Source organism: Trichosurus vulpecula, chromosome 8 (genome assembly GCF_011100635.1).
Source record: "Trichosurus vulpecula isolate mTriVul1 chromosome 8, mTriVul1.pri, whole genome shotgun sequence".
NCBI classification, from domain to species: Eukaryota; Metazoa; Chordata; class Mammalia; order Diprotodontia; family Phalangeridae; genus Trichosurus; species Trichosurus vulpecula.
In genome coordinates, this window is record NC_050580.1 from 97,611,877 (window position 1) to 97,636,302 (window position 24,426).

Genomic DNA, 24,426 nt, shown 5'->3' on the forward strand with positions numbered 1-24,426 from the left:
CTGCCATAGAAAACAATTTGCAAAAAGCCAACCTGTTCCCTTTGCATAATTTTATCAGAGATACTGTGGGATATGTACAGATCACAAAAACTTTTTAAGGGTGAAAAAGTAAAATGTACAATCTGGCAATTATCAATTTCCTCTCATTTACTTTTTAAGGTAATAATATTTTCTATGATTTTTTTTCATTCTTTTGCTATGTTCTCCTTCCTGAGAGAGCTTCTAAAATGATCCCTTAATGCTTTTAAGATTGTATTGCCTCCAAAATAGATTTCTCCCATGCATGGTCTGGCCCACACATTCTTTTCAACTTCATCTTCTCAAATGTCATTTCTACTTCCTCATTTAGTATTTCAGGGTTTGTGATATTAGAGTCATAATGTTCTGATTACTTCCATCCAATAAATTGTTAGAAATATACTGACAAATCTGTTCCATTTTCTGTCTATTTGTTATCCTTCCAGTTTTATCTCTTAATGTTCTTAAGATGATGTAGCACCACTGGACCTCACACTGAGGTTTTAATTTGGTTTGATTTGATTGCTTTCATGGCTATTTTTTCCCCAGTAAGTTACATACTTATTAGCACCCTACAATTAAAATGATGATGATATCAGTGATATTAAATAATAATAATAATAGTGTTGCAAAGCACTTTACAAATCCTACCCTTTTGATCATCACAACAAGCAGTGGAGGAAGGAGGTGCTATCATTACCCTCGGACAGCTAACTAGGAAGTGTCAGAGCAGGACATGACTCCTGTCTTTCTGACTCCAATTCCAGCGTTCTATTTAGTGTATCCCCTATATGCCCATCCTACTTTACATAACTCAGGTTTGGGAAAGCAGATCTTTCCCCTGAAGAATATGTGCTCTAGAAGACAAACAGCTCAGGAACATGGGCTCTTAATGGGTCTTATTTATACGGTCACTTGTTTTACACAACTAACTTTATTGCCCATTTTTCAGACCACTGGATACAAGTACCTGTTATCAGGTTTGCAGGAAAAGTGAATCACTAGGAATATCGGTTTCAAAATAGGCAGGGTGGGGTTTTGTCCTTTCTGAATTCATTTCTTTTTTTTTTTCTACGTGAAAGGCATAATTTTCCAAAGCAAAATTATAAAACTTAAAAAGATGATAAGACTTCAAATTACTAGCATGACCAAGGTTATATAGTATGAGCTAATTAGCAGATCATTGTTTTTTCCTCTGCCCTTTTAAAGGTAAAGAAATTTTCTTAGGGCAAATCCGAAGCCAAGTACTTACAAGGATTGTAATATAATAAGCCATAAAAAGAAGAAGCAAGAATCTAGAACCATGTGAATTTATTTCATTGAAATAACAACCAAATTAGTTTATAAAATGATGCTTTGTTGCAGTGAGGCAAATATATGCAAATGTTAGGCAAATTATTTGGCTTAAGTCAATTTAATAAGCATTTAGTAAGTGTTTGTTATGTGGCAGGCTGGGTATACAAAAATAAAAAAAAAATAAACAAACATCCCTGCCCTCAAGAAGCTCACATTCTGCTGGAGGGGAGACAACATGCAAACTGTACAAAGAAGATCTGTACAGGACAAATTGGAAATGATCGCAGAGGGAATGCCCTAGCATTTGGGAAAGGCTTCTTGCAGACTTTGACTGAGACTTGAAGGGGAGCCATGCAAGCCACCCGTGCCATCTCCAGCTCACCCATCTGTACCTTTACCCCATCTTCATGTTCTAGAAAACCTTCCTTGTGGATGGAAAGTGAAACACTTTTGCTTCTGACTTCTGCATTGAGTTCCGTCTTTGTCCCTTGTGCCAAGTTTACTCCAGAAAAGGCCCAGTTTATGTTGCCGGAAGGATGGACTGGTACGCTAATAAAGTGATTTTGACAAGCGTGATAGATACCACTAAGCACTTAGTGAGCGTTGAAAACTAACGTTGATTGCCTTTTACAGTGTGTGTATTTTTCTGTTTATTGTTTGTGCAGCGTGTCCTTAAGTAAACAGCTTCCTGCCCTAGCAAATGCCTCTAATCACTGAGAGCAAAGGGAAAAGAGCAAAAGGCATCATCAGTTATGAATATTTGGCATTCGATTGGACTACAGTCTGTCATTATTTGATTGGGAAACTTCCTGTTGCTACTGTTGTTGTGGTTGCTGCTGCTGGGCTCCCAGTAACAGTGACAGATTGTTGGTCTCATTTTAAAAGTCAATAGCCAGAATCTTGGAAGAACCAAAGGCTGTGTTAGAATTGTTGTTTGGACACATACATGCCTGTAACGTGTGAATAAATTATATATTGTATATGTATATGAAGTATTTGTTGAACAATAAGCAAATTATGTCTGACCATATGTTGGGCACAAGAAAGCCTTTGGCACAAAGCAGGATATTCACATGCTAATCACGGGAGTAAAAAGCATGGGAGCTACCATTTTGACTCTAGGTGACAGAGGTTAACAGCATTTAATGCATTTATTAACCCTATTGTGTCAAGGATTGGGGAGGTCTGGCTCCCATAATTACAGTGTATTGGAAATCCTATTATACAACGTGCCTGGACTTCGGGATTAACGACAGTGACAATTGTGTAACAACCAGGCAGCAACTGGTTGAAAGATAGGGCTTATAGACCTGTCCGAAAACAGCATTGTTACCACTATGGAAGTTAGACTGTATTGGCTATTTTTAGGTCAGTCTATTTCTGTTTCTCCTTAAGGGACTCAGCTCCCATCAACATCATGTGAGGTATCTACACCCAATGTTATTATCAGAAAAATTATATAGCTGTAGCATGGAACCAAAGAGACTTTCCTTCCCTTCCTTCTATCGCTTCTTCTACAATATATGATTGGGTCACTGAAATGTCCTTTCATTGAATATGTTATATAACCCAGTTTTCAAAACACAAACAGCCTTTCTCTCCACCCCCCACTCATCTTCACTCCAATTTTTTCCTTTAAAAAAACCCACCTGCTTTTTACAGATTATAGGGTTTAGAGCTTGGATAGAAACTCTCCAGCTAAACGCTGTGTTCTGTATGTAGCCATTAGCAGGGCTGACGTTTTCTGCCGCCAGTCATGGATGGCGTGCCAACATTTCCATTATAAACCCTTAGTTTTACAGGTTTATACCTCAGCAGTAAACTGTGTTCCTCCCATTTCAAACTTGCCTTACAAAGGTCTCAGCCTAGAAGCTGGTTTTTTTTTTTTTCTGCTTCCCCAGAATATTCTCCATTTTAGTCCATCGGGTAACATTTTAAAGTCATATGAGTTATCCCTTATGCAGTGGTCTGAGGTGGGGAGTGGGGAATCCCTGGACTTTTGTTTGTGACTCTTTTTCATACTTAAATGACTAGCAAGACAGTGATGATTTGATGATATTTTCACAACAGCTTAGATAAAAGCATTTCAAATGGGAAAATAACAGGTTACAAAGAGTTTCATTAAGGGCCAGATTTCCTTAAGTGGACTCTGTATTTACTTGGGTAGATTTCTGGCTCCTGAATCCGAGTATGTTCAGTTTGGGGTTTCAGACCTCAGATGGCATTTATGCATGCAAAACCAGAGACACAAACTAATGAATTTAAATGCCAGATTTTGTCTCTCTCTCCCCACCCCCAACTCTTAGCCTTTGCTTTTTTAGATTGCAAGAGAGATGAGTTGATGAGATTGTGTGCCCAGCCAGTACCATACAAACTGGTTAGTTTAGCATAACCCATGCTTTTTTAGCTTAAGTAGAAGCTTTGGCTTTCATCTTTGTAGTGTTAATTTGGACAGACCCAACCAAGGCAAAAGCATTTTTTGGTCTCAGTCTCCTGCAGAATGCTTTCTTTTCAATCTTATTAGTCTTCTGAGAAACTCTGAATTCACTTTAACAAATTCTTTGAAGATATTATGTAAGCAAGGTATTAAATCTGGAAGAGCCTTTATGTCAGTGAAAACTCTGTGATATTTAGGTTTATTTGTAGTTTGGTAGGGTGTGGATGCAACCATCAGCATTGTTTATTTTAAATTTTCTTTTTGTCACGAACAGGGCATTTTTCATCCTTTAATTTTAGTTATTTTTATTGGACAAAAATTGACTTCGTTCTCTGCCCAACATGTACATAATTGAAAAAGGAAAACTTTTAAAAATGCCTGTAACAAATATACAGGGTCAACCAAGGTAAATAAATAAATAAGACTTCTTGGATTGACCAGATCAAAAAAACATATATTTCATTTTGCATCAAGGCCATGCTATCTCTGTTAGGATATAGGTAGCATGTTTAACATTGTTCTGCTGGAATTGTGGTTGGTCATTGAACTGACCACAGTTTTTTAATCCTTTCAAAGTTATTTGTTTTGATAATGATGATGTTGTTGTATGAATTGTCCCCTTTGTTCTGCTCACTTCTCTCTGAATCAATTCATTCAAGTTTTCCCAGGCTTCCCCTGAAACTGTCCCTTTTGTCATGGCCTATGGGAGAAAAGTATTCTATCAAATTCATATGCTATAATTTGTTCAGCCATTCCCCAGTTGATGAGCATCCCCATCCCCCTTAATTCTCCCACAAAGGGAGCTGCTATCAATACTTTTGTACATACAGGCCCTTTCCCTCTCTCGTAGGTCTCATGGGGACAGAGATCTACTGCTGCTTTATTACTCTTAGGTTACCAAGGAGTTTAGATAATTATCCTTCAAATTTGGGGTTGTGATATACTGCTGAGTAAGCCTTACCAGAGGTACTGATGCAACTGAAATACCATTGGTGGAGTTAGAAGATGGAGCAACATGTAATTGGCCACTTGCTCATTATTCAGAGTCAGGAGGGATGCCTGAGTGGGGTAAATACAAAAGGCGACTTCACAGATTTCACAGCAGCCCCTTCCTCTCAAACTTTACCATCTTCAATGCCTTTTTTCCTAGCAGGGGAATGCTCAGAGTGATAATCACAGTATTCCTATTCATACTAGCTAACATCACTATTCTGTGGTGCTTTAAGGATACTGCTGTTGTTGTTCATTCGTTTTCAGATGTTTCCAACTCTCCATGGCCCCATTTGGGGCTTTCTTGGCAAAGATTCTGGAGCGGTTTGCCATTTCCTTCTCCAGCTCATTTTACAGAGGAGGAAACTGAGGCAAACAAGGTTAAATGACTTGCCCATGGTCACACAGTACGTGTCTGAGGCCGGATTTGAACTTGGGTGTTCCTGACTCCAGGCCCAGTGTTCTATCCACTTCTCCTTTTTAAGGATTTACCTCATCTCATTTGATCCTTGCAACAGCATAGTGAGAGACCTGCTGTAGGTATTTCTTTCCCCATTTTAAAGAGAAGAAAACTGAGATTGGACAGTCTGCAGCTTGGCCATGGGTGAACAGACTGTAAGTTTCAGTTGTAGGGCTCAGGTCCTGCTTTATTGGGAGTTTCACTGTCTCTTAAGAAATAAAACTCCATGTTTACGTGTCTTTTTAAGCCGAGCAAAGCAATTCTCTCACAACAAACAAGGGATGTAGCCAGTGCAGATATTAAATCCACTTTGCAGAGAAGGAAGCTGTTGAGTTGCTAGCCCTGAGTCACACAACCAGCAAAAAACCTTCCAAATTACGCCTTGAACCTAGGTCTTCAGACTTCAAGTCCAGTTCTTTTCCCAGTATAGCAATACTTTCCCTACTCAGATTTAGGCACATTTGAAACCGAAGGACTTGAGTTCAAATCTATCCTCAGACGTTTACAATCTGTGTGACTCTGGGCAAATTTCTCAAAGTCTGTTTGCCTCAGTTTCCTCAACTATAAATTGGAGATGATAATAGCGTCTACTTCTCAGGGTTGTTATGAGGATCAAATGAGATAATAATTGTAAAGCACTTAGCACAGTGCCTGGAACAGAGTAGGTACTTTATTGCCTCTCCACTGCCACCACACCTCCCCTTCCCTAACCCCTGAAAAGAGCTTTCAGGCTACAGATATACTGGATAGTTTAAGAGGACTTGATACAACTGATTATCTTGAAATCAATTTTAGCAGTTAATCAAACATGAATTAAGTGCCTACTATGCTCCAGACACATCTGATACAAACAAAAAATAAAAATCTGTACCCTTATGGGGCTCATGCTGTACTGGTCGAAATAAAACATACCCACAGATAAATAAATACAAGATCATTTGGGAAGCAGAAAGGATTAAAAACTGGAAATATCAAGGAAGGCTTAAGGGGAAGAGACGGCCCCTGAACTGACCCTTGAATAAAAGATGAAGAATCAGAGGTAGAGATGATAAAGAGAATCCTTTCCAAGCATTGAGAACTGTGTTTGCAAAGGCACTGGCTGAGAGATGGAATGTTGAGTTTGAGGAACAGCTAGTAGCTGATTTTGGCTGGGTTATAGAATGTTTACCAAAAGTATTATATATAAATCTACCAAAGCAGTGTATTCCCAGACTGAGAAAAACCTTAAACCTCGGACTAAAGAATTTATATATGTGTGTGTGTGTGTGTGTGTGTGTGTGTGTGTGTGTGTGTGTACATATATATATATATATATATATGTATGTATGTATGTATGTATGTATTTTTTTTCCTAAAGCAATAGAGAAAAACTGGCTTTTGAACCCAAGAGTGACAAGATCAGATCTGTGCTTTACAGATTTTTTGTTAGCTGTGTAAAAGCTGGATTGATGAGGGAAAAGACTAGAAACAAGGAAACCTATTAGAAGGCTATTACAATAGTCCAGGTAAGAGGTGATGAGAACAGTGGTCTTGTAAGGGTTAGAAATAAGGGGATGTGAGGCATGTATATATAGAAATGGCAAGACTTGGCAATTGGTTAGATACTGAGGCAGTAGGAGTGGGTGGGTGTGGAGGAAGACCACAGGGCTAGAAAAGAATCAAGAATGCTTTTCTAGATTATCATTTGATTGTGTCCCTTCTTCTGAATATCAAGCTCCTATTAATGTAGCCTTTGATGGAAGCATCATTTTGTGAATGAAAGAGCTAAGTGACCATCTGTAGGATTTACCCCCTCATTATGTCCTAAAGAAAAATTACGGAATTGTAAAAACTCCAAGTGTATAGAGACCATAAGGGGTCATCTAGTCCAACCCACAGCTGAATAAAAATCCTTTCTTATGGCCACATCTCCTCTGTACTGTGCCTCTCACACATTCTAGGTGCTATTAGTTAAATTAATTAATGAAACAGACCACTTTAGGCTTTATTCAATTGAAACTGGTCTCTCCAAATTTATCAGTGATTTCTCTTTAGTTCATATTTTAAAAATATTTCATTTCCCCTAGTTACATGTAAAAGACAATTTTTAGTATTAACCTTTTTAAAAATTTGTGTTCCAAATTTTCTTTCTCCCTCCCTCACCTCCTGCCTCCCAGAGACAATAAGAAGTTTGATATAGGTTATATATGTTCAGTCATACAAAACATTACTATATTAGTCATGTTGTAAAAAAAAAAAGCATCCAACCCAAAGGGGGAAAAACATGAAAAAAACTAAAGAAAGTGAAAAAAGTATGCTTCAATCTACATTTACACTCTGACCAGTTTGGTTTTTTTCCTCTGGAGGTGGATAGCATTTTTCATCATGAGTCCTTTGGAGTTGTCTTCGATCATTGTATTGCTGAAAATAGCTAAGTCATTCACAATTGATCATCATACAATATCGCGATTACTGTATACAATGTTCTCCTGGTTCTGCTCGCTTCACTTTGCATCAGTTAGTGTAAGTCTTTCCAGCTTTTTCTGAAGTCAGCCTGCTCAACATTTCTCATAGCATAGTAGTATTCTATTACAATCATACATACAGCTTGTTCAGCCATTCCCCAATTGATGTGTCCCCTCACTTTTCAATTCTTTGCTACTACAAAAAGAGCTGCTATAAATATTTTTGTACAAATAGGTCCTTTTCCCATTTTAAAAAATCTCTTGAATACAGACCTAGTAGGGGTATTGCTGGATCAAAGGGTATGCACAGTTTTATGAACCTTTGAGCATAGTTCCAAGTTGCTCTCCAGAATGGTTGGATCAGTCCAAAATTCCAACAGCTGTGCATTAGTGTCCCAATTTTCCCACATCACCTCCAACATTTTTTATTTCCCTTTTCTTGTCTTGTTAGCCAATCTAACAGGGTGAGGTGGTACCTCGGGGTTGTTTTAATTTGCATACTGATGATTTCTTAATTGCCAGTTGTCTTCCTCGTTGACCTCTGAAGTATTTGACACGTATGAGTCTAACTTTTCCTTGCAAGTACTCTTTTCTCTCCAGGTTTTTATGACTCTGCTCTGGATTCTCCCTCCTACCTATCTGACTCTTCTCCTTTGCTCAGTCTTCATCCAGGTCACTCCCACTAATTGTGGACATCCTCTAAAGTTCTGTCCTGGTTTCCTTTCTCTTTTCTCTCTATAATCTCTCATTTGGCAATCTACTCAGTTAATCAGAAGATTCCCTAATTTTTCTGATTTCTCTATATTTTCTCCTAAGTTCCAGTCCCTTGTAACTAATATCCTTATTGAATATATCAGACCAGTTGTCCTATAGGCACCTCAAACTCAACCTATATAAACTAGAATACAGTATTGTTCCCCACCAAAAACAAATAAAAAACCCAAAACCTTTTCCTTTTCCGAATTTTACTATTATTGACAAGGACACTATTCTCCTTCCACCATCTCCACACAGATTTGAATCCTCTCTGTCATTCTCAATTCCTCTCTCTCTCTCTCTCTCTCTCTCTCTCTCTCTCCCTCTCCATATCCAATTAGTTGCCAAATATGGATTTTCCCCCCTCTACATCTCTTACATGAATCTCTTTCTCTCCACTCATACAGCCACCATACTACTTCAAGCCTTCATTACTCATCTCTTTGAGTATTGAGATAGTTTTCTAATTAGATGCTTTGCCTTAGGTCTCTCCTCACTCCAGGCCATCTGCCAAACTGATTTTCCTACGGTGTAGTTGTGACCATGTTATGCTCTTCACACCCCAATCCCACTTGCAACAAACTCCAATGGATCTGCATTACCTCGAGGATCAAATATAAACTACTCTTTGACATTTAAAGCTTTTCTGACTTGGTTTCTCATCTTTTTAGTCATTTAATTTATTACTCCCTATTACTCTCTATGCTCTACGGTCTAGCTCGACTGACTCCTTACTGTTCCTTACACCTGATGCTCCATCTCCCATCTCTGGGATCTATCTCCTGTGCTTGGAATGCTTTCCCTCCTCGCCCTTGCCTCTCAAACTTCTTCCTAGGCTCCTTTCAGGTGTCTCTTCTTCAAAGAAGCCTTTTCTGGTCCTCCAGCTACTAATTGTCACCTAAAGCTGCCTTCCATGTCTTCTGTATTTATCTGGTATGTATTGATGACGTAATAAAAATGTAATAGACGCTTGTTGAGTGATTGTTGATTGCTCCTGATACCTATAGTTAAGGACTTGGAATCCCAGTTGACCTGTGATCACAAAAGCAGATACAGCTTAGAAATAAAATGCTTCCTTAAGTGCTGTCTATAAAATGTACCCGTATCATCTACATGATTTAGGGTCTCATTCAATTAGTTTCCCCCACAGTGCTCAGGAAGGATACATGTCTTTTATAGATCATGGTCTAGCAAAGAAAAGGAGAGTGCGGTATTTTAATGTCTGGACACAATTCCGGTTAAAAGCAGAAATAAACATTTAAAATTCTATATAGTCTCTTCTGTAGGTAATAGCCCAGTTGGCCTAATCTCCTTTCAATGTAGAATATTGTACAGAGTACCACTTTTTCTATGAGTTATCTCTCTGATTTTATGCAACCTTTAATGACCTTTTGTTAACAGAAGGCTACTTAACAGTTCTTTACTCATAATACCTGTTTAAAGGTTTAAATTTAATATTCAAAACTGGCATATACAAATACAGTTAGATATTATTACACTTTTCGGGTAGCATTAGAAGTATCTTGACCTAGTATTTCTTCAACTTGATGCAAAAATGGGTTCTCAGCATTGGCATTTTTCCAGGGTCTTTTGCAGAAATATGTTTGCCCACGAAGTGTTTGATGGGGTGCCCATTGTACACCAGCGGGGTAAAGGTCAGGGTGAACAGTAAGGAAGCTCAGTATCTCATTAGCTGATAAGTTTTTGGTCACAGTAGAGTCAAAACACCAACATCCCTGTGTATACTCTGGGCTTTTTAACAGTGTTGTTTATAGCTTGGAGCTTAAAGGGCTGGTCTGAGGTGATTCGCTGTTGTGGATTTAATGTCCCTTATAAGCCTGCAAATTGAGGGATTCCTCATAGTTAAGAGAAGTCAGTGTGGGCTAGTGGGGGGGGCCGGGTAGGGATACAGTACCTAGGACTGAAGAGGCCCAGGTCAGAGTCCTGCCTTTGCTAGCTGTCGCTAAACTTTCCTTTGATGTTTCATCTTCTGTAAATGGAGGATGGCAATATCTGCTTTGTTTCCCTTACAAGGTAGTCTTCAAGATCGAAGAAAGCATACATGAGATTGTGTTGAAAACCGTCAACAAGCTGTACAAGTACGAGCTTTTATTACTGTTGACATCAAGGAATTCTTTAAGTCATCCTACAGTGACCCTTCAACCCTGTTTGTATGACAATCAGGCCGAAATTGTAAGCCCCCAAAGGGTAGAAGCTGTCTTGTGCTTCCCCAACCTCAGCTTTAGGGCCCAGAACCTAGAAAAGCTTACATGAGTGTTCGTTGAATTGGATTGAATTGGTCACGCCCTAGCATCCTAAATTTGAGCAGTAAGACATTTATCCCCAGAGGGGGACAAAAAAGTGCGGAATAATAAAGCTGGAAAAACCTCAGGCCTAATCCAGCTCCCTCACTGCACAGATAAGAGTCTTGATGTCCAGAGAAGTAATTTGCATTGGGTAACTGATTAATTAGTGGTAGAGCCCAATAAGCAACCCTGGAATTATCTGATTCCTAATCCACTCTATTGTCTCTTCCTTTCCTTTTCCCTTCCTTTCCCTTCCCTCCCCTCCCCTTTCTTCCCTTCCCTCCCTTCCCCTCCTCTCCCCTTCTTTCTCCTCCCCTCCCCTCTCCTTCCCTCCCCTCTCCTTTCTCCTTTCCTTTCCTTTCTCCTCTCCTTTCCTTTCTCCTCTCCTCTTCTTTCCTCGCCTCTCTTCTTCTTTCCTTGCCTCTCCTCACCTCTCCTCTCCCTTCTCCTGTCCCTTCTCCTTTCCTCTCCTCTCCTCTTCTTTCCTTTCTCCTTTCCCTTCTTTCTTTCTTTCTTTCCTTTCCTTCTTTTTCTTTCTTTCTTTCCTTTCTTCCTTTTCTTTCTTTCTTTCTTTTCTTTCTTTCTTTCTTTCTTTCTTTCTTTCTTTCTTTCTTTCTTTCTTTCTTTCTTTTTCTTTCCTTCTTTCTTTCTTTCTTTCTTTCTTTCTTTCTTTCTTTCTTTCTTTCTTTCTTTCTTTCTTTCTTTCTCTATTATACATTAGAAGGACTTGAAGTAATTATAACCCTGCAAAGAAACCAAGGAGAAAATAAAATTTATTGGGGGAAAAATGGTCTTTTATGGAAATGTTTTGACAGTTGAGTAACATTGGGGAATCAGAAATGGAAGTACAAAGACAAACCATGGGGCACCAAAAGACTACAGAGTGACTGTCACAATTTTGTTTCCTCTTTGTGGCCGCTTGAGTGATGCATTTCTGTTTTACTGTAGTAGTTTTCCAAGTAAAGTCAAGGGTGACCTGATCATCTTGGAGGGGCATCTAATTGGCCATAAGTTATATTCCTATAGTATTAGCATACATAAAATAAAGGGATTTTGCACAAATTTGGAGTTCACTTATTATCTCTTTCATCACTATCTCATCCAAAACAGGGACATTCTTTTCATTTATTCCAGGGAAGATTTAGGGCTGGGGGGAGTTCAGGGCAGGGGTGGTGAGTGGTGGTGGTTCATGGAAACTTTTACAAGTCACTGGCAGAGGTTAAGAACTATTGCTTCTTAATATAGTGTAAGGGATGCCAACATCCTAGGTTCTGGTGATGGGCTCCTCCATTAAACTCCCTGTGTGCCCTTGAACAAAGCATGGCCTCTCCTTTGTGCTGGAGATTCCTCCTAGAGGAGTTGGAATTGTCTCAGAGCTTCCTTCTACCTCTGTTATTCCAGGGATCTGCCAGAGTTCATACAAAGTGCCTAATTATTCTTCATGAGCAGCTTACTCCTCTCTAAGGCTATGGTGCTATATGTAATAAATAAATAAGGGGTTTTATGCTTCCTTTAGTACTGAGCTGCTTGTGATGGGGGATGGCCCTTCCTGAGAATTAGCTTCTTGGAGTATGATAGTGACCAAGATGGCCAGTCTGCAAATCTGTAAAAATGAAAATAATAATGCCCCCCCAAGGTGACTGATTCTGCATTGTTTTCACCAACCTCTTTATTTTTGTGTCCTTCCTCAGGCACAGAAGCTAAAATCCAACGCTTCGGGAAACCCACACCTCTGCCTGGCTGATGTAAGCACTGTGTGAATTGTATTTTGCTATACTACTTTTGAGGACTAGAGCACATAGTCTCCAGTGTGGGTTGAGGGAGAAGGCATGAAAAGAGTCCACATTCATTCCCCACTCAAAACTTGAGTTGAGCCATCCTGTTATGACAGCTTTAGAGTAGAAATGGTGCTCTGAGCTCACTACCTAAAGATAGGGCTATAGGAACCCTTCTGATGACAGTTTTGTCAATATAAAGAACCATCACTGTAAGTGTCCTGGTAAACACCATGTGATGCTTTTGATTCGCAGTTACGTGGAAACAACACATAAATACCTGATTATGCAGGTTATAGGATAATTATAGTTATGACTATTAAGCATAATATGTAGGGATAGAGAATTGTGGAATTTAGCAAGCCTAAACTTAAAGGAGGACAGAGTGCTTGCTTTTGATAAGTAAATTGACAGCTGCATAAATCACTCCCCACTTAGTACCTGAAAATCAAACATGCATCATCAGATAAGTGATAATTGAATGCTTACCTCTCTACCTTGTTGGAAGTTCTTCCTCATTAAGGCGATTCCAGTGCCAGTCTGAGCTGCCAGATCGAGGGACAAAAATTAGATTTACTTGAATTTGTAGGCTACAGGTATGCATGACACATAGGTGGTGAAGACTAGGCTGCCGTGACCGAGCCTCCAGCCTCTTATCACAGAGATATAGGGGAGTGGGGAGAAGAACAAGTGGATGGTGTCACTTTTTAGCTCCCATGGGCTGTGCCTTGAAGTCTCTGCTAACATCCATTTTAACAGCAAGGAATTGGCTTGGATACCACAAGAACGAGTTCCTTTAGCTGAGGCTGATTCTAGGATCTTAGGACTAATTTTAACAAATGCAAGAGCATCGTGCTTGGAACCCAAGAGACCTAGGATTTGAATTGCTTCTTCTGCCATTACTGTAATGAGTGACTTTAACAAAGTAATGGCACAACTCTGGCCTTCAGTTTCTCCATTTCTAAAATGAGAAATGGATTAGAGGATGTCAAAAATCCCTCCTAATTGGAAAATTTTTTTATCCTTAACTTCATTCACAATAACCCGAGGTGAAAGCAGATTGCCTTTCCTACTCACTGAGCCCTCACCTGTAAAACTGAGGGCTGAACCAGATGACTTATAGCTTCATAAATTTAAAACTGAGGAAGACTGTCTAGTTAACCTGTTTTTCTGTTAAGGAAACTGAGGCCTAGAGAGATTTTTTTTAACTTATACAAACTCACCTTGATAAGTGGTAAAGCTGGTATTTTAACCCACGTCCCATGTTGCCAAATTCTGCACTCATATTCTTGGAGTCTAAATGCTTATATTAGCACTTTTGGGTGCTAGATGGGGTAAAGGGACTTCTCTGACATTATACCCCTTTCCATCACCATTGGTTTTCCTTTCCCTCACATTGGTGAAGCCAGTAGAGTGAGCTGGTAACCACAAAGCTCATGAATAGCATAATCTAATTGAACATGAGTGATGAAAAAAAAATATAGTTTGGAGAAGAAAGCCCAAGCCCAGCAGAGATTTGAAGCATCCTCTCAGTTGGTACCTCTTCTGCTAAATTGATTCTTAAACAGTGAAGCAGTCAGGTAGTCACCGTCTTAAGAAAATTCTGTAGTGATGATGACACAGACCACCAGCTTCATTGTTCCCCATATTTTAAATTTTGCTACTAATTAACCCTTGTGTAGAAAAACCGAAGATCCACTTTGATGAGTAATGGGGTAAAAAGGTAAAAACCAAGTTAGGTTTAAATGCACGTTGGTGAGAAGAAGCCGATCAGCAGGCGACTGACTGAAAAATATCCTCTCTTACAGCGGGATTTTGACAAAGACAGAGCTGGGGGCTCCAGCCAAATGGCCTCGGACTCAGTGGCTGCACCTACAAGTGGGAGTCTAAGCAAACTGACGATCCTGGCCATCACCGCACTGAAGACCTTCTTGTCCATAAGTTTGGCAGAAACATTGTAGCCCTATTAACAAACAAACAAAACAACTACACATGGACATGTACAAAAACAAAACAAAACAAAACACAAGCCGTTTCCTGTTCTTTGTTGTCTATCTGAAATTCCAGTTTTAGGAGCTAAGTTGAAGCAGTGTGCTAAAAGAGTTTCATTCAACTGGAATTTTTTTTTTTTAAAGAAAGCTTCTTGTGATATTTAGAGGCCTTTGTGGAATATTTGATGCAGTGCTACATTCCAAACCCAAAAGGCTTTTGAACATGCTGTATTTTAAAGAGACAGTATGTAAATTTGGCTATAAAACAAACAGGCTTTTTATTATTATTATTATTATTTTTTAAATGGTTTTAACCCTGGCCTTTATTTGCAAGGGACTGAGTTTGTTTTCCTAATAACTTCCCTATTTCATTGAACAGCTTTGGTTTCAAATTAATCGAACTTCAGACTAACAGGGATGCCAGGCTTCTGTCACCGCATAAAGGTTCTCACCAAGAGTGGACTTTATGAAAACATTTCCTTCTCATAGACTGCTACTGATGTTAAGCTTTCTAAATGTATTAGCATCTTCCTTCTTAATGTTTATGAACTCTTAAGTGGTTTTGCATTCTCTCCTGCTAAAACATGATATGTCACATACAGATGTAATGTATGTTTCTCAGTTATGATTTCATAAAAAAGGGGGGTGGTGGGAGTTTGCAAGTTGCTAATGGTATGTTAATCATTTAAATACATTCATCTAAGCCTTATATGGGTGAGAATTCCTTAAACTAACAAGAGTCAGACATAATGGAAGCTTAACTCTAATAATCTTTACATTTATGAGATTATATATAGAAACAAATTTTACTAAATGGTTTCAAATGTTGGCTTTCTATATTTTGGACCTAATAATACTATCCCCATTTTTTACTGTTGGTTTAATACAAAATACATGGAGTTCATTTCCCTCTCATAGAACTGTTTTATCTGCCTATGTTAGTAACATTATAAATATAACTCCTTAAAAGCAGAATTCTAGGAGCCTTATGCTTTATCAGAAAGCTCTGCATCACATTATGGTAGACAGGAACAGGGGGAAACAGAGAATCCTAAGGCTGATCACTGACCGTTCATGGAAACGTGCTAGAAGCCTCATCTGAGGCGGGGGGAACATTGGCCACTTAGAAAACGGTCTAGGTCTAATGGCCACATTGCTAGTTCACATAATGGAATGGTTCTGGTTTTACTTCCTTCAACAAGGACAGCCTTCACTGGGTGAGGCAAAATTCTCTGCCCCATCCTTCAAACATCTGCAGAGTTTCTTTCCTGAGGGTTGTCTTTATTCTTAACTGTGACGGCTTAGTTACTCTTACAGGCAGTTATGTCTAAATGATCCACAGTAATCTAGTTTTATTGACTCGCATCCCTTCCCCTTTCCTTCCCCCCACCGTCCCACCCCCTCCATGACAGACAATAACAGAGTTAAAGCAAAAGGTTCATTATGGTGGATTTAGAGCCCCGAAGTAAAACTTCCATTGTAATGTACTGGGTCCATCATGATTGTTCAGTCGGTATAGGGCAATGATAGAAATAGAGACCCTTAAATTACAAACTGCAGGGCTGCCTCGGTGTAGAGAAAAGCTCTGTACTGCTGGCAAAACATTGGGTCCATAGATCTACACATTCTTTTCTATAATTCTTTTTTATTAAACTGATACAGTTATAAGTATGTTTTTGAGGCCTGGGTATTTTTGAGGTAAATTAGATCCAAGGTATATTCTGATGTGTTTGTAGGAATATGCACCCCTCTAGACAGAGTAAACTCAATAACAGCATTTCTCTTTGATTTAATGCTGATAAATTGGAGTTTTCTTTTGAATTCAGCAGAGAGGCTTTGGGGGAAGAAATCCGCACTTGGTGTGTACCATCTTAGCATACATAGTCCCCCTCCCCCCAGGCATGCTGCTGTTTCCTCCCGAGTGTTGATCACATAAATGAAAGGGGAAAAAATATGATGAGAAAGAAGAAATGTCTTTTGTACAACCAAGGTAAAGACCTAGTCTTTTAAGTGTAATTGGGTTAGAAGCATAATTCATACACAAATGCTTTTGAATGTGTATTTCTAACTATAATTGCCAACATTCTTCAGTAACAAATGGTCTTAAGATAAACTTGATAGAAGATGAAGCCTATTTGATCTGTGAAAACTTTCTGAAATATACTACTTGGAATGAACACATTAAGTGTGTTGAAATATCTGGAAGGCTAACAATTAGTAAATATCTCTTAAAGAACATATTTTGCTTTAATTATGCTATCACTGTATCTATGCTCAGCTAATTACATATGGGTCTGATGCAGTGTGTAGGCCACTATAAAACGCTATTGATTACTTCTGCTGTAAACAGCAGCTCTAATTAGCTTCAGATGACCAAAGAGGAAATGGTAGTTATCAGATCTAACAAGGGTCGCCTTCAGTAATAAGCTCATGGATATAAAACAGACATAAATTATATTTTGAAAAGCCTCATCTATCATCAACAAGAAAGTTCTTGTTTTTCTTCAAAGCCAAAAGCATATTATAGTTTCCAAATCCCTAATTTGAAAATAAATTGCATATTAAACAAACAGGATGTGGGAATAGATTCTCAGTGTCCAATCTTTTATTGAAGTTATTATGGACTTAAGGCAGTCAAGATTGGCATGAATTCTTTCTAGTTGAATGTGATATGAGTGATGTCAGCTTAACATGGTAACCTTGTCAACACTGTCATTTGCACCAGCCCTCTAGTTAGCAAATGATGTAGTTCTTTTCGATTGATTGTCTCCATTAAATGTTGACAAAATAAGCGCCTGGAAAACTCAAGTGTCTCCTCCCTTAGTTTTTAGTTTGTGTGTTTTTGGAGCCGCCAAATGCAATAGTAAGCCATTGAAATATGGGAAGAAGCAATCGATTCTAAGACTGTAAGTGCACTGGAAGTTTCTAGGATGAGGCTGATTTTAAACAGGAGCTAATAAACTTTTAGGGCAAGTCCCAGAGTCAGGAAAGTCCTGCTGCCCTTTTCAGTTCAAAAAACAAACAAACAAAAGTACATTAAAAAAAAACCAAGCAGTTCTGCTAAAGGAATTAGAAGCACAGTCCAATTTGACATTGGCTTTATTTGACCAATTTTTAGTGTCTCAGTTATAGCACACAAAGGAAAAAGTGCACAATGTACAGTGGGGACGCAAAATGCTGACCACATGCCTATTTTACCATATCTCTTTTGTCCAAACCACTAATAGAAATCTAGGATGAGAATCTCAGAGAATATTTTTGGTTAAGAGTAACAATTGTATGTCTATTGCATATAGTTATTTGACTGGGTGGTTTCTATTTAAAATGTAAAAAAAGAAAAATCTTTCTTCTGAAGTTAGCACAGAGCATTAGATACCATGTCTGGGAGTTTGTAAATGACTGTGCAGTGCCCCTTTCAGAACTGTTACCTTTAATTTGGTCTATATTAAGACCAGTTCTTATCTTAAATGTACACAGAGGGTGCGTAGTCTCCATCGCATCCCAGGTCCCACATGCTACTTTCTGCTCTAAATCAGATACTCCTTCCTAACTCCATCTGCTGAACGAGGGAAGTGGGAGAACTGAAACACTTTTGAATCAATGTGAGTACTTGGTGGGGGGAGGGAAAAGAGATGTAGGAGCAGTGGGAGTTCATATAATTAGCAAAATCTTTTCTTAGATTCCAGCTTTAAATGGATTTCTGTTGTTGTTGTTTATGAAATAGTGGCCTCCAAAGACCTGCTTTTCCTAAAATAAGTTCTCATTCATGTCACCAGGCATACACCACTTATTTGAATCAATGAACTCCATGACAGCAAGTGCCACTTGACTAAATAACATAGGCTTATAGACTCCCATACAACCTATTTCTTGGCCCCTCGATAAATTTCCCTCTGAACATTATCTTACCTCTGTGATGTTTGGTAAAGATAAGCAAAACCAAGAAACTATCTTTCATGTCCAAAGTGAATAAACAATAATGAGTTAGGGTATTTGTCAAAAAAACAAAAATAAACTGAAGTGGTCAGAGTACCAGCAAGGGTAAATTGAAGTCATTGCAGAGAGTTCTATAGGAAAGGCATTACCAAGGAGAAAGGAAATTTTAAGACAGGGAGGAAGATCATCAAGATGGAACCCTGGAATGTCTGGCAAAATCACTGGTCCGGGAATGAATGTATCATACATCTGTGATGATATATTCCTCATTGCATAGAGTTGGCAACTTCTACTCAATAAAATAGAGGGAGAGTTATCCCTTTTGAGGAAGGCATAAAGAAATAACTGATAAGCTTAGGGATCGCTGTTCTTGTTTCAGATCTTGGAAAATAAAACAAAATTGATTCTGTTCTTGGTTTTTAGAAGGTCAATTTTTATTTTTTGTTTCCCCCTCGTCCCCAAGATAGCCCTCAAGTTTTAACTGATAACTGATAACTCTTGCCTTTGTCTGCTTCATTCAGATTTTACTTGTGGATACTAGGCAGTCTTGCTCCTCAAATGCCAGGTATTTTAGACCAATTCGCCAGATTCTTCTCACGATTCCCCACTGTGGAATCCCTGAACTATGTGCTTATAGTTCAGTCCAAATGGGTTTGGCTCAGCTCATGATCATTTTTCCATAAAACATCTCAACTATGGAATTGGCACATATTGACTTGTTAATAGGTTGTGCACTATGGGTGGCAAAAATCAGTCAACTCCCCATGAAATTTCATCTTGAAAGATTTGTTTTGTTTCTTGTAAAATTGGTTATTGGCCTTTCTGGTCATCTACTTGATTTGCCTTTTTCCCTTTTCCTTTTCTCCTACTGGCCTGATTTAGTTTCTCCCTCCCCAGTTTTCTTCTTGTGTTACCTCTAAATTTAGGCCTAATCGAACAAATACCAGAACCCTTTTGCACGCTCAGCCTTGGCTTCTTCAAAGCCTGTCTGTCATCTTTTTTCAGGAGTAAAGAATCTGAGGTCTATAATCCATCTTTCCCATGCATCATCCCAGCATAGGAAATTGGCTCTAAAATCCTAACCAGGAAGGTCACATCTGCACCATCATTGAACTGGCTTGACATTGTCCTTAATTTGATTGCAGTGGGTATCTAAGCAGGATGAAATTCTTACTATTAATAAGACAGCGGTCAAACGCTCACAGACCTGAAACCTTCCTAAATGTTGTCCCTACTATGGCACCTTGGGAAAAGAGCAAGCCTTGGCCATATTTATTTCTATAGACTAGGGACAACGGAAACATCCTGATATTCATTCAAGGTCTTGGTCTCTGAAGGTCTCCAAGCTCATCTGACCAGCACAGCTGTGACTGAGGCTGTTCGCCTCTAGCAGGTGCCAATAGCAGCATCCTGTCATGCTGCCATGTGGAATTCATTTTTGCCAAGGGCAGCTGCCAAGCCCAATAGCCAGCTTAAGTAGGAGGCTTTCTCTGGTTTGACCTCTTTTCCTAACCCAGCCAGATTCCTTTACTTCCTTTTTGCTGTTTGTCCATAATGGAAGAAGATAGGCTTAGTCGTCTTGGGTAAGAATTAGTCAGATGATGTTCTTTCATATGGGCACAGATATCATGCCTTCTCTCCAAATTCTCCTTCCTCTTTGACCTTGCTCTTCCCAAGAGGACATTATTGGATCTTAGGGGGAAAAAATCATATTAAGGCACCTCTGTACCATCCAGCTAGCGCTAAGTGTGTATGTTGTGATTTTGAATTTTTCACATCTGAGGTCCACAAGTCAATTAAATTGTGAATCTTGGTGCGGTGGGAAAGGTGGGTTAGGGAGACTGATATAGACAGGGGGATGAGATCTGAGGCATTTAAAGTCAACCTTGTTTGACTTCCTTTGCATACCTCATACTATGTTGAACAGTGCCAGTTAAAAGGTGTTTTCAGTTCCTGGCAGGAAATGAACCCTGAAGAGATAATAATCTGTAGAGTTTTTCATCTTTAACTCACCAGATCAAATCCAGAGCAGCCTGAAAAAGGGGAGAAGAAAGGCCCAGTTCCCCAAAGACCTCCAGTGGTGTAGGGAAGGGATGGTATCCATAATTCAGACAACCAACTCCCCAGCTGGGGAGAGAAATTGAGCAAGCAGGCCTGCTTATAGCTTTGGAAGTCTGATTCCCTCCTGAACTCCTGACTGCTGAGGTAGAGGGTAAGCTGCCCATGTGCAGAGAAGGGCAAATGTTTCTTCTCTGGCCTTTTGCACAGACACTAAATTCCCTTTATAATTACCTCATGAATTTATTTTTTAGAGCCTGAGTCTCTGAGAGAAAAGTCCAACCAAGCTCACCAGCCACAGCTACTCACCTATTAACAGGCAGGCACAGAACAGGGGCAATCAGATTTGCCCTTAACCATGAACCTAAGTGAAGGCAGCCACAACAACCCCTGAATCACTCCACTGAGCCATTGGGAAGTACAAATTCTGCCAAGTCCAGAAGCCAGTGGAGCTGCTGAAGCCATAAGGTAATAGTCAGGAAGTGATTTTATCAGAAACCACTCTTTCCCCCTTGTCCAGTGCGAAGCAGCATATAAAGGAAAACCTGAGAAAGTAAAATAAATTTTGATTAAAGTGACAGCAAACCCAGAGCTGTGAAATGATGCTGCTTGATGTGCAGAGACACCACTTGGACCTAGGATACTAAAAAGCAAAGTTTAAAACGTGCTGACAAGGCAAATAGATAGCCTAGACTTAGAAGGGAGGTGGGAAGGTTACCAGCCTCTTGAAAATGACTGAGGGTTGTCAGCTAGGGGCTCTCCACTCACAGCTCCTGGTGAAGGTGCTTGATTTCCCTTCGAAGTGTTGGCATCTAACTCCAAGGCTTAGCAGTGCTCATAATAGGATGCTCCTCGGGTTGCAGCTGGTGGGAGTGGGCACATGAAACAGAGGGTTATGGGAAACCTGCGTTCTCTCCCTGGCTTGTAAAGCATGCTTGATCTGGAATCTGGCTTTCTATTTTCCCCTTTTCTCTGGAGGCATTTCTGAATGCAGAAGAGGAAACTGATAAAGGTGGACCGACTCCCAGATTGCTCTGCTTCGTTTGGCTGTGGTCTAACTCTAATCAGGCAGTTTTTTGGACATGTTCCATGCTTTTTTTTTTCCTGGATATTTAAAGATTCGACTTAAGAGGGTTGAAGGAAAAGCTTCATGAGAAACAAAGCACAGGGTAGGGGGGCAGGGTGGGATGAGTGGAGAGTTTCAATTTCTCAGCATTTTAATCCTTTCTCCTCCCTTCTTCCCCATCTGCCAAAGGCCTACTGGCACTACTTTTGCTTAATATGAGGCTTACAAAGTGGTGTGTGCATGATCCCTCAATACTGAAACAATTATCCCTGTTTAATCCAGCTCATGTTGAGAAATCATGTGAGGTATCAGGACATTTTTCCCCTCTTCTTAAAGGATGTTTTTGGATCTCCTCAATTTGGGGGTATGTCCATGTTTCTGTTCTATATGGTAAAGTTTGGGAAGAACCACAATGCAGGGAGATAAGAATAAGAAATCTGAAATGGGTCTATGTTATGATGGAATTCCCAGAAAGGGGCCCACTTGCTTCCACCCCTATCAGAACCGCGGCATGTTTTGGAGGTGGTGTCTCCAGTGTCCGCAATGATCAGAGCCTACAAACTGGGAGCTTATTCATTGCTTTTGTTTCTGGTATTTATTTTATACCACCTACTGACCAAGTACCTCCATTTCTGGAGGACCCTATATGCTTACCTTGTTCTCTTGTGTATATCCTATATATGCTGTACTAAGGAACTCTGTACATTTCCCTGGGGTTGTTATACTATATGAAGTCTTCTCACAGCCATTTCACAAGGTACTTTATTGCCAATACCCAAGGAAGAGGATTTAGTGTGGAAACTGGGACTATGGAAGTGATTTTGTGATGTTTGAATTTTCTGTTAGTATATTGCTCATGCACTACAAACTGTACATAGCACCTTTCCCCACCCCCAGAATATCCTAATAAACATTGTTTTCTTTTTTTAAAAAAAAGATCGCTGGAGTGTCTTTTTTCTTACTCATTCCTCTCACCCTCCACCAATACCTACGTTCATAGCATTTTGCAATTGGAAGGCCCTTCCAGATCATCCACCCCAACACTGTCATTTGTGGGTTTAAATTGATTTCAAGAAAGACATAGCCTTCCTGAAAACACTTAATTTACTGTTAATTTGGTTTCTGTGGCTGTAAAGTGATAGGGAAAGCAGAAAAAGGCCAAATAAATATGTATTTTAACCTATTTTTTTCTTTTATTCATTTATTTTTATAAGCATTTATCATGTCTCCCTCCTACCGTCATCCCACCTTGTGATTGTACAATTAAAAGAAAAGAAAACCCTCATAACAAATATGCATAGTCCAGCAAAACAAATTCGCACATTGGCCAGTTCCAAAAATATGTTTCATTCTACATTTTAACTGTCTGCAGGAGATAGGTAGTGTGGTTCCTCTTCAGTCCCTTGGACCTATGGCTTAGTGTTGCATTGACCAGAGTTGTGAAGTCTTTGAAGGTTTTAGCAAGCATTTGTGAAGTGCTGAATATCTGCAAGGTGCCTGACTAGGTACTGGGAAAACAGTAGCTGAAAATAAACCAAGGATGGCCAATATTAATTTCACCAGACTTGGTTGCACATACCTGTAGTTTTGCTACTTAGGAGGCTGAGGATGGTGGATCACTTGAGTTCAGGAATTCTAAACTGCCATTGGGGCTGAAGCCATTCGAGTCTTCATGCTATGTGGAGCACCAACATGAGTAACTCCTGGGAGCAATGAAAGGAGAGCTGGACTGGCCCAAGTCAGAAACGGAGCAGGTCAAAGCTGCCATGTTGATCTGTAATGGCATTGGATCCAGGAATGACTGCTGCCCGGCAGCCTGAACGAGATTAATCCAGCCTTGAAAGAGAATACTACTAACAGTAACAAATTTCAGGAGAGTGTCTGATGCTTTATTTGTATCTTCTCCTTTAGGACCTGACCGGGTACTAGATGGTTAAGTAGATGGTAAATTCAGTTCCATGAGCATCAATAAGTGGTCAATATGTATTAAGGATGGTGTTACACACTGGGGATACACAAAAATAAAAACCAAATTCCCTCTGTCCAAGGAGATTATATTCTGCTGGGGAGAAATAACTTGTGCACAAGTAAAACAAAATATATGGAAAATAAACACAATATAATTTTTGCAGAAGTGGAACACTGATAATTGTAGAGGGGGATGGGTAAGGAGAGAGATGAGGCAAGAGTTTGTGTAAAATGTGGTATTTAAGTGGGATCTTGAAGGAAGCTAGGGGTGCAGAGAGGTGGAACTGAAGAAGGAAATGCTTCCAATCTGTGCCAAAGTACAGAGATGGAATATGGAATGCCATGTATATGGGACGTCAAATAGGACACTTTGACTAAAATGGAATGTATGAGACACAGGTGAAAGAGAAGTTGTAGTCAGATTTTGAAGGACTTTAAAAGCCAAGCCCAAGACTTTGTATTTTATCCTAGGAGCGAGAGGGAGCTACTGAAGGTTTTTGAATAAGAGAGTAACAGGGTCAGACCTGTGCTTTAATAAATTTGACTAGTGTGTTGAGGTTGGATTGGAGAGCAAAGCCTGAATGCAGGGAGATCACTTAAGAGTCTATTGGAATTAGCCAGGGAAGAGTTCATAAGTATATATGCTAGTGTCATCCTAGTTAGTAGAGAAAAGGGAAAGATGGAAGGATGTTACAGAGGTAGAATCAACAAGACATTAACAGATTAGGCAGAAGGAGAGTGAAGAGTTGAGAATGACTTCAAGGTCACAAACCTGAGTTACTAGAAGGACGGTAGTGACCACTGTGGAAATAGAGAATTTAGGAATAGGGAGAGGTTAACTTTGGAGAAAGATAAGAAGTCCTGGTTTAGTCATTTTGATTTGAGATGCTTTTGGAATATCTAGCTGGAGATGTCCTTCTCAAGA

At 39.5% G+C, this 24,426-nt stretch overlaps 1 protein-coding gene across 1 annotated transcript in view; it reads left to right on the forward strand.

The window, feature by feature from the left end:
* The window catches only part of GFRA1 (GDNF family receptor alpha 1), a 312,376-nt gene extending 289,948 nt beyond the window's left edge, over positions 1 to 22,428 (forward strand). The window contains exons 9-10 of the mRNA XM_036736096.1: positions 12,399 to 12,452; positions 14,291 to 22,428. Coding sequence (XP_036591991.1) covers positions 12,399 to 12,452; positions 14,291 to 14,443 — 207 coding nt within the window. The 3' untranslated portion in view covers positions 14,444 to 22,428. The remainder of the gene's footprint in view (positions 1 to 12,398; positions 12,453 to 14,290) is intronic.
* The last annotated feature ends 1,998 nt before the right edge of the window (positions 22,429 to 24,426 follow it).